The 11,219-nt window shown below is 46.9% G+C and overlaps 1 protein-coding gene across 1 annotated transcript in view; it reads left to right on the plus strand.

Moving 5' to 3' along the window:
• CACNA1B (calcium voltage-gated channel subunit alpha1 B) overlaps nucleotides 1-11,219 on the plus strand; it is a 247,343-nt gene that overhangs the window by 213,793 nt on the left and 22,331 nt on the right. The window contains exon 37 of the mRNA XM_027849985.1: nucleotides 1,893-1,989. Coding sequence (XP_027705786.1) covers nucleotides 1,893-1,989 — 97 coding nt within the window. The remainder of the gene's footprint in view (nucleotides 1-1,892; nucleotides 1,990-11,219) is intronic.

Here is an 11,219-nt window from a genome sequence, read left to right on the forward strand (position 1 = left end):
ACACACACACACACACACACACACACACACACACACACACACACACCCTTGAGATTTCTGCCCCTGGGGAATAGCCTACATTCTTATAACAATGTAAGGTTTACAAGAGGCTAGCCCCACAACAGAAAGAGCCAGGCTGGTCCAGTGACCTTCCCTCTTTGGTTCATTGAAGGGTTTATTCCCCTCCTTGACCAACTTGGTTAAGTAGACTGTTGTTCCTGAAAAATCCAAAGATGGGAAAAGAGAGGGAAGCAGTCTAGAATATTGACCTGGGAACACTGCCCATCAGCTGGAGATGAATTAAAGCCAGGGCCTTGGAGCAGAAAGCCAAATTCTAGCCAAGAGATTTGTTGTGGTTCAAAAAAATATCTCCTCTGAACTCTCCAGAGATGGGTCAGTGCAGTATGTGAGGCTGAGGACCAACATGAGATCCCCTTCCACTCCTCCTATTCTCCCCCTCCACACACACAGAGGATCAGGCAGTCCTTTGCAAGTCTTGACTGGAGGGAGCTCCTCTCCTGGCCCTGGAGAAGGAGGGAGCAGGTGCTAAGAGCATGATCAGAGCTGGAAGATTTTCAAAAGTCAAAAAGATGGTGTATAATATGGTGTGGCCACCCTGCCCCTCAGAGCAAGGCTTGGCTGGAACATGAGGAAGGCAGAAATGCCCCTCTGCAAATGCAGCATCTCTGAAGTCGCTTTAGCTGCCTTTTACATCCAAAGAGACCCAGATTTCCATGGCCCAGAAACTCTAAAGCTAATGCTCAGCAAGGGCCACTCAGAAGCAGACTAGATGTATCTGAGCTTTATGGCCCAGAAAGAATGGTCAGATGACAAGAGGAGGTGGCCAAGTCCCCGATGTCTCATTGGCTCCTCTCCTCCTTGGCCTACTTTAACAGAGCTAGCTCCATGCTAAGATTCAGCTCTTCAAGACCCTCATCAGCCCTGGGATAGAGCAGTCCCATCAACTTGTAATCTTATAGGAGAGCGATTATAAGTGAGCACAAGTCTGTTCTCTGGGCCAGGCTCCCCTGGACCCCTTTTGAGATTCCTTCTTAGCCCAAGAACAGGGTCACTGGCCTGGTACTTTTGGGTCCCGAGGCTCTACCACAGGGCTAATATTCCCTTTGCAAGATCTATAAGGTCTCTGGTCCCAGAGAAGCTACTTTTGAGTTTGGCCTTGGAAACAAGGCTCTTCCTATGAATTTACATTCCAAAGTGATTCCACTTTCCCATTTCAGTTGTGTTTTATGGAAGGATTTTTCTTCCTTTTTTCCCTTTTTTTTTCTTTTTTTTTTTTTTAGCTTTTAACCTAAATTGGAAGGAAATCTTGACCACAAAAAGAAAAGGAAGTATTGGCTATGATTCTATGAGTCAGAGCTTTGTCTGTCCCATAACTCTGTCTACCAGCTCTCCCTGGCATGGTGAATACAAAGATTTTTGGATTTGGCATTTTTAAATTATTTTTTTTTAAATCAAAATAAGAAAATAAAATTAAAAAGCCAACCTAGCCCATCCCTCCCTCATCCCTTTCCATGTCCATTTCCTTAGACATCAATCATCCCGTCCACTGCTGCAGGGATTAGAGCATCAAGGTGTAACTTCGACCTAGGGATCTCTCTGCAGACCAGGAGAATAGGGGTCAGGGCTGGGGGAGGAGGGCACTAAGAATGGGGATGAAAAAATAAAGCAGAGAAATCCCTCATTTTACCTACTTTTAATTTTTTTATGTTCTTAATGGAAAAATTTGATTAACTGGATCTGTTTTCTTGTCTGCCTCCTCCCATCCCTCCCCTTCCCCCATCCCTCCCCTCCCTTCCTAACCTCTGTGCTGCCCTCCTGCCGCTGATGTCCCCTCCCTGCGGTGCCTCTGCCTCTTTCTGATTGGTTCCCAGTGGGCGCATCAGTTACAGTGACATGTTTGAGATGCTGAAACACATGTCCCCACCCCTCGGCCTGGGAAAGAAATGCCCTGCTCGAGTTGCCTATAAGGTAGACCTCTCTTCTCCCTCCTCTCCCCCTCCACCTCCCCACTCTCTCCTTGGAAAGCTTCTTCTGCTGTGGTTAGGACTGGGGCAGCCTGCTTCCCAGTGTTCGCACATTCAGGGTGCACTTTCTGGGCCACCATCATCTCCAGTGACCAGAGTCAACCCCTGAGGCTGGGGGCATTTCCTGACCCATCTGGGGATCTGTGGTGTGTCCATCTGTCTGTCTCTTTGGCTGTATTTGCACCCAGCTCTATCATTGTCTCTTTCTGTATCTTTCTGCTTTCTTCCCAGTCTCCTTGGGAGAAACTCTTATCACACTCTTGTCCCTAGGAGGAGTCTCCCCCTCTTGTTCAGAAGTTTAGCCTGCTAAAGACCATAACTGAGCTTGAGTGGCTAGAGAAGGGGATGGTGACTTATCATGTCCTCTCCTGCCTCTCTTTGACTCCTCTTCTGGGCACAAGAATGATACTCCAATTACTATGGGGCTCCAATCTACAATTTTGAAAATGAAGTCCCTAATAAGGTACCTGAGGGAAATGACCATTTCTGCTATATCATGGGAGTGGTGGAGGCAGCAGGGTTAGAGACTTACCTGCAGGTGGCTCCCAAATGTTGGGGGTCATTGGCCTTCATTTCCCATCCCCTTGCCCCCTCTGTCTTCCCACCCGCTCCCTTCTCCCAAATGGCCAAAGCCAAGTCTGCACCAAGCTCTGCACCTGTATGCTGGTAAGTGTGGACGTGCACACTTATCCTGGGTGTTTCCTGTGCACTTATACCAAATCCTATATTTCCCTTAAGACCCTTAAGTTGCCCCACTCTTAGCCCCTATATTAGGCTCCCATGAACCCACAAATCCTTTAGATTTTCCTTTTATTTTCCAGGTTAATGGCAGAAAAGAATATAGTGAATGACCTTGCACATCTCTTAGGTAAAGCTGTGTGTGAGTCTAGACCTGTCAGTGGGGTGCACACTTCCTTCCTGGTGCCTGGAGTTTCTAAATGAAACTGGCCACTTGGCTCTGACCTAGAGGAGCATTTGCCTAGAAAACCTTCAGACTTCATTCCTGGGCCATAGAAGTACAATAACCCTGGGCTCAGATAAGGAAGAAGAAGGCCTGTGTTGGATGGGTAGTCTTGCCACTGTCTGGGTTTTTTCTTGTAGGGGATGAGAGGCATGAGTCTGTGGGGCAGGCTTATGTGTCCTTTGACCTGCTTGCTGCCACAGCACATCCCCACTCCTGTTACATGGAGAGGTTCTGCCTCTAGCCCCACAGTGCAGGACGACCGTCCTAGACTTTCCTTTGAAGTCTTTGCCTTTACCTTCTTGCTACTGAAAACTGAAAATAAAATAGAGAATAAAAAAACAACAAAAAAATGGATTTAAGCAGCCAAGGCTAGGTATGAAGGCTCATCAGGGGTTTAAAGGAAAAATTGTCATTCCTTGATCACCCTTGCAAGGCACAGTTATCTCTGGCAGCTAGGTCATGCTGTAGATAGTTCCCAACCTAGAGTCAGGAAGACCTGAGTTCAAATCCAGCCTTAGATACTAGCTGTGTGACACTGAACAAGTCACTTAATCTCTGCCTCAGTTACCTCAACTGTAAAATGGGGCCTCCCAGGGCTGTTGAGAGGATTAAATGAAATAATATTTGTAGAATGCTTAATAAATACTTGTTTCCTTCCTTGCCTTCCTCTGAAAGGCAAGGCTGAACCTTGGGGCTCTATCTGTGCTTGAGTACAGCTTTCAAAGAGTGAAGCCTTAAGGAGACAGCCGTGCCTTGCAAGGGTCTATACTTTCTTCTGGCAAATGAGAAAAATGATCCTACAGGATGAGTTTGTCCCCTATCCTATCTGTGGCTGTAGCCCTACCCCACCCCAGGTCTACAATAGACTTTAGTGCCCAGAAGTTCCACTTTCTGCCAGGTGATTTTGGCCCCAGTTTAGAGACGAGGTCCTGAGCCAAAGCAGGAACACCGTCCTCACCAGCAAATACCCCAGGTGTAGCCAGTGGGCTCCAGTCTGAGTTTGACCTAGAGCACACAGTAGGGAGTATTTGTCACCCATTCCTACCTGGCTTGTTCAGAGTGAACCCAATCAAGGGCTCAGCCCTGCAGTTATCCCTGCTTATATGGGTGAGTAAGCAGGTGTGGCAGAATACTTGCAGCCCTTACCCCGGCAGCCTCTGTCTCTCGGGCTGACAATTGCTTCACCTTAGTCCCCACCTCTCTGAAGCCCATACTTTCTGGTGGGTGCCAGGTGTGGTGCTCAGGTCTTCCTAGCCCTCCACCCCTGACCCCACCTTCCATCCTCCCACTCTGAAACCCAAGTGAATCTGGAACCAGACTCCCAGCCCACGGTCCTGGAACTGAGCTCCAAGGCTCTTCTGGACTGGAGAACCAAGTCAGGGTTTAGGCTCTGCCTCTTGTCTGCTCTCTCTCACCTCCTGGCCAAGGCTTGGGTCCTCCTGCCTTCTCCCATTTTTGATGACTCTCTTCTCCTTCTGCCAGCCTGCATTATTCCCCTGTACTATGCCTCTGTCCTGGTGATCCCCATGTGTCTCTGTGTTTGGATCCCTGTGTCTCTGGTGACTGTCTCAGTGCAGCTCCTGTGGTGGTTCTTATACTACACCAGCCTCCCTCCAGGAGGCTGATGCTTTTTACTGTCCTCTCTCCTCAGCTAGTCAGAACCAGGCCCTGTGGCAGAGTTGGCGTGCATGTGTCTTGATGCTTGTCTTGTAATGCCTGCATGTGAGTGTTTTAACCTCATTCAGAAGCAGGAGAGCTCCATCCATATAAATTGAGGTGACCAGCAGAGGATGCTGCAGAGTCATGGAAAGGCGGGGAAAATGGGCAAAAGAAGGGAAGATTTTTAGCAAATCATGTACCACCACAGCCTTGCAAACAAATTCTAACCTTGATCAGCCCTTCCCTTCCTGGGGTCTCACCACACCCCCAACCCAAGAGACTCATCAGTGAATGTCCCTGAAATCAGAAGCCTTTTCTGCACAACAGGCATACCTTCATTAACCCGAGCCAAGTGAGGGATGAGCTGTTTGCAAAGCTGTTTTCAGGGATTAGAAAGGGGCCAAGCTCAGTGAGAAAGGCCTGCTCATCATGCTAGTAATGGAGCCTGTTTCTGAGGAGATGGTGAGATGGGAAGCTTTTCTCCAGCAGTCACCCTGGTGAGGAGGATCACACTGGTATTTTCCAAAGAGGGTGGGATGGAAAGTCATAAAATTCTTGGCTTCCAGCATTGCCATTGGAGAGACTGCCTGCCCAAGGAATATGCAGATTGTCATGGCTGATGAATTAACTAGAATTTCTGACAGAAAACAATGTTAATATAGATATGCTTTGTCTGAATAATATTCTTTTGTGGGAAACATTTTTAATAGATAGACTAGATATTTCAGTGACTAGTGTGTTCTTCAAGTTATAATGTCCTCTCTGCTTTACTAGTTGGGCTATTTAACATTCTTTTCAAAGCTTCCACAATATGCTTATCCTAAGTATTTGGAAAGCAATTTGGATAAGTGGGGAAAAGCTTAACAACCAGAACAGAAGCTAGCCATAGTCCTTGTCATAAAATGTTGGAGCTGAAAGAGACCTTGGAGCTCATTCAATCTAACTCCCAAATTTTATGGAGGAAGAAACTGAGGCCCAGAGCTGCAGTAACTTGCCCAAGGTCATATAGTAAGTTGGTAGTGGAGCCAACACCAGAACATTGATCTTCTGACTTCCAGTCCAGAGCTCTCTGTACTGTAAGATGTTCTTATGGATTCTCGTTTGATTTCATCCTCTTATTTGGTGTATTCAGCCCATTATGTTACCTTCAACCTTATGACCTTTAAAGCCTTATTATATATTGCTCCCCTGCATGTTTCTAGGCTGTGCAGTGGATAGAGTTCTGGACCTGGAATCAGGAAGACTGGAGTTCCCAACTGGTCTTAGATATTTACCAACCTTGTGACCCTGGGCAAGTCACTTAACCTCTGCTGCCTCTGCTTCCTCATCTATAAAATGAAGATAATAATAGTACCTAACTTCCACGGTGGTATAGTATTTGTCAAGTGCTTTGTGATCTTAAAGTGCCATATAAATGCTAGTGATTATTCACGCACTTATCAGTCCAGCCACACTAGATGAACCCTAAAAGCCTTTTCCAGCTCTGACTGCTATGACTAGTATAAACCTCAACCAAGGATCTTTCCCTGGGACCACTTTAATGACCACCTTTTGTCTTCAAGTCCCCATTCTATAGCCACCGCCAATCAACAAGCATTTATTAAGTGCTTGATACTGTGTTTGGTAAAGCGATATAAAGACAACGTGAAAGTTCTTGCGCTCAAGTAGCTAACAGTCTAATAAGAGAGATCACATGCACATATAGAAATCTATACATAATATGTATGAACTGGGAAGAAGGGGCACTAGCAAATGAGGGAATCAGAAAAGGTTTCTCATAGAAGGTGGTACTTGAGCAGAGCTTGAAGGATACCATCTATTCTGAGAGGTGAGATCAGGGAAATGATTCAGACTCCAGGCTTTAGGGCCTTGGCTTAGTGGGTTGGAGTGAAATGTTGAATTCTACTTCCCCATATATTCATCTGACAGTCTATCAGTCAACCCTAATTCATTCCTCTGGAAGGCTAATCAAGAAGGAAAGGAAGAGAGAGTCACTGTGTGGGACTGATTTCTGACTAAAGTTCATTTCTGGATGATCTAGAACTAGAACCCAGGGCTACCTCCCTCTTGCCTGTAGGCCTGGGCCAGAGACCTTAGGGTAGTTTGGCTGGGACAGATAAACAGGCAGACAGACACAGAGCTTTTATTAAGCATTTACTATGTACCAAGAACTAAGGAGTGCCAGACCATAGAATTCAGGGAAATACTTATCTGAGGCAGTGAGAGGGTAGAATAGAAAATGAGGAACAAAGGAGCCCCCTCTTTTTCTTTCCTCATCTCAGGCTCATATAGTCTGTAGCCAGAAAATGAGTTGGGAGAAAGTCTTCAGCATAGTTTGAGGAAGTCCAGAGAGAGAGTGGGGTATATGCTAAACAACAATAGATGGTCATCGATGGATGATTTATGGGATTGGTCTCAGGGTCCGAGGAATGATGAGCTCTGACTTTCAAGAGCTAGTGTAGCTATTTACAGGACTGTCACATTCGCATCCACATGAGTAGTAATTGATTATTTCAATCGAGATTTTATTGGGTGATCATTTCCAGATGATAATGGAGCCCCTGAATTTCTGATTCCAACCTTGCCAAATGAATGATGACATTACACACTCTGGTTCCTCTGCTTCCCACAACAACCACCATAGGAGAGGAATGACTTCCATCCTCCTCCTCTCTCTCTGACCAGAAGCAGCTCCCTGTGTCTATGCAGATGAGGACAGTGAAGGTGGGAGGAGGGAAAGGACTCTCAAGTAAGCTTGTGAGCCCAATTTGCCTGCACTGGAGGCAGTCAATGGTAGCAGCTACAATGGCAGCGCTCCAGAGAGTTCTCAGCCTGCATCTCACTTGGGGGTTCTGTGGGGACAGGCTTTAGGGCTTGGTCAGGTACTGAAGACTGTAGATGTAGAAACCTGAAGTCAAGGATCAAGAGTGGGAGAGCCCTATTTCCCTTGTAGATTTGGGAATGCCAGCTAGTCCCTAGCCCAGAGATTATTCTTCCTAGCTGGCAGCATGATTCCTGAGCTGAAGACAAGGGCTGACACTAGGGTGAGTGCCAAGAGCTTTGGGAAAGGAAGAACCTAGGTGTCTCTCTTGCCCCTATTCATTGGCAAGAAGGTAGATATAGCTGTAGGAAAGGGAGTGGCAGAGGAAGTTCATCTGGGGTGTTTATGGAAATTGATAGCCAGACCTAAGGTTAAGCCAGTCATAAACCCTCCAACTGGGCATGTTTAGGTAGGCTATGTTCCCAAGACTTTTTCAGGTAGGCAGGCTGCTATTGGCTCCCTTAGAGGTTCCTGGAAAGACTCCAGGAAATATCCAAGAAGCAGAATAGAGGCCAAAAGAGAATATCCCATGCAGTTCCTAAGGTCATATTCCAAGGGGAAGGCCAAGGCTCCCCTGTCAGCTCCTGGCCCAGCCCAGGATGGAGCTCTCCTGACAGAAGTTAGGACTCATCTGCTTATTCTTCACGCCCATGCATCTTCTGTCTCTTTCCATCCCTAACCTTCTTTCTCTCACTGAAGTGGGACTCCTTCAACCTCCTGCAGTAAGTTAACCATTGGATTGCACTGAATATTGACTGTATGTGTTCTAACCTTTTGTGCGCTGAGAGGCCAGGGCCTATTGCCTGGAGGACCCCCTATTGAACACACTAAATTGGAACTTTGCCAGCATTTCATATTGGGTCTGACTACTTGGGACAGAGGAGATTATTTTTCTGGCCCCCTGTGGAGAGGGGACAGCCAGCTCTGGTACCTGCTCCCTGACCAAGCAGAGGTAAAAGATTAGGTTAGGGCAGTGCCCTCTAGCTGTGGCTGCTGCCTGCCTTTTCTTAGACTGGCCCTAGATCGTGAATGAAATGTTATCATGGGGCCAGACATTTCTATGGCTTTCCCCAAGCATGTCTGTGCAGAAAAGGATCCTTCCTTTGAGCATTAAGTGGGATAGGCTAAGGTGGGGACTGTGGGTTAGGAGAGAGGCAGTGGAAAAACAGCAGCAAGAAGGCAGCAGAGCTTGGGGTTAAGATGGACAATGGCTCTTTTTCTATTTATCTCCTTCCCTTCCCCTGCCCAGCTCTCCCCAATCCACATAGTAAAACCTGCTGTTTTGAAGCTCCATTTTCCAAAATGGCAAGTCCCTTAAAGAAATTCTAAATACTGTGGGGATGACAGTCATGAAGAAACCTGGAAAGGGGGTCTAAGAGTTATCACTTTGGCCTGGTTCTGGACTTCATTTCAGGTCATTACCAGGGAGCAGCCAAGGAGATTATTCAGATTAGCTGCTTTGGAGGCCAATGGACAAGGTTCCCAAGGGACCTACCCCTTGCCCTGCAACTGCCGACCCAGCCAACAGAGCTGGGGTATGACCTAATTTCTCAGGTTTGTAGGGCTCTTTTGCTGCTGGTCATCTTGCCTCCAAAAGAGACTCGCTCCCGGTGATGGGGAGGATGACTTTAGGATGAGCTTGGCTTGCAGGAAGGTTCCAGGTCTGAACCTCATGGATGAGGAGCCTGCCCTCCTCTCACTAAGTTGAAATCTGGTGGTTTCTCCAGGGAGGCCTGACTCTAGTTTTTCAAACATGCTCATTGGGTACAGGGATTAGCATGCCTCTCTGGGTAGGGTATGGGACTTCTTATGGGAACAGAGCTCAGTTCACCATGTTGGCTACTTCCACTTAGGACCTGAAGCAGCTGCTTTCTCCAAGTCTAAGGGGCCTACAGGTGACCTGACTGGACAAATCCTTGGGCAAGGGATCAAATCCTTGGTTAGCAGAAGTTTCCTTGCTGATTACCATAGACCCAAGGATCCCAAGGGTCAGTTCACATTCTTCCTTTAGATTAGAGGCTATCTGACTCCTACCTACTATGAGGATGGCAGCCTGAGGACACAGGTCTTCTTTCTATTTTATGACTTTCTCACATGCTGATCTTTTGGCTCTCATGGCCTGGGATCCCAGCATGGCCAGTCCATCGGTAGAGCTTCCCCTGGATTTGGGCTGGAGGGGAAGAGGTCCAATTCTCCCAGAAGCTCCAAACCTCCCCAACTTGCTGCTTTGCCCCTTCCTTTTGTCCATAGCCTAGTTTTCTAGCTAGATCCAGATCTAGCTAGAATTGGGGGGAGGGGGAGTGGAGAGAGAAGACCGGGGCTTCTGTTGGAATCAAGCAGAAGTGCTTCTCAACCCCACCCCTCCCCAACACACACATAAGGGACTCAGCATACCTAGGCAATGAGCAAGCTATCCGACCAAGGCTCCTTTAGGAGTATGCCATGGAAACTCAGATGCCTAAGTTTGAGCAGCTTCTCTTGGGACCAGGAAAGAAGATGAATATCTTCCCAAGAACTGCTGTCAAAAGGCGTCTCTCCAATCCTTCTTTCTTCCTCCACAGAGAGCTGCAGTTGGAATTAGGAGGCCCAGGTTCTAGTCCCAGCTCTTTAACTAACTTACATGTCCTTTAACTTGACATCTCTGGACTTGTTTCCTCATCTGTAAAGTGAGGGGATATAAGTTAGTTTGAATGTCCATTCCAGCTTTGAAATTCCATGATTCTCTGTTATTTACTGCCGCATCAATTACCTGCACTGGGACCCTGGGAAAACCCTCTTAGAGTCTTTCCTTTTTGATACGTAGATAATGGAGTATCCCTGAGACCACTGGCTGCCCTCTGGAATCAGGATGTCCAGGCCAGGACTTGCTGTCTTCCTTCCTGCCCCATGCCACTCTTCAAACTCCCCACTTGGTTGTTCATAACCCAGAGAAGTCAAAGGACCATAGATAAAGAGCTGGGAGTAACCTGAAAGGACATTAAGTCAGACTCTTTCATTTCTTAGATGAAGAAACTGAGGCTTTGAAAAGAGAGGTGACTTGCTCAAGGTTACAAAGGGAGTTACATGTCAGCATCAGGATTTGAACTCAAGTCTTTTGACTCAGATCCAGGGCTTATTCTTTCCACTGTACCACTCGACTCCCAAACAGGACGTTTCAAAATCCTGACAGGTTCCAGGAACCTGGGAGGGAAGCCAAGCCCTTCAAGACAAAGAGAAGCATATCTTCTTTTGGAAAAGACAGTGACAAGCCAGATCTTGTCCCAGGATGGTGGAGGAACTGGAAGCCACATCTTACAAAGATCAGTTGAAAGAACTCATGACATTTATCCTGTAGAACAATATACTTCTAGAAGGTCACCATATTAACCTTTAAGTATTTCCAAGGCTCTAATTGTTTGGAAGCTCTCATAAGAGGGATGAGATGAGTTCTGCTTGGTTGGCCCTATAGTCAGAATTTAAAACACTGGATGGAAGTTGCAGAAAGGCAGGTTTCTGTTTGATACAAAGAGAAGCTTCCAAAAAATTAGGGCTGTCTATAAGTGGCATGGGCTGGCTCTTAAGGTGGCCACTTGCCTGTGACCAGAGCTCTTAAACAGAAGCTTATTAGGAGTGTTAGAGAAGGGATTCCTGCTTCCTGTTGGATTAGATGACCCAAGACATCCCTTTCAGCCCTGACATTCTGTGATTCTTCCTGAAGTTGTGGGAAATATTGGCCTAAAGCAAGCTCCCA

Source organism: Vombatus ursinus, unplaced genomic scaffold (genome assembly GCF_900497805.2).
Source record: "Vombatus ursinus unplaced genomic scaffold, bare-nosed wombat genome assembly UNPS02000580.1, whole genome shotgun sequence".
NCBI classification, from domain to species: domain Eukaryota; kingdom Metazoa; phylum Chordata; class Mammalia; order Diprotodontia; family Vombatidae; genus Vombatus; species Vombatus ursinus.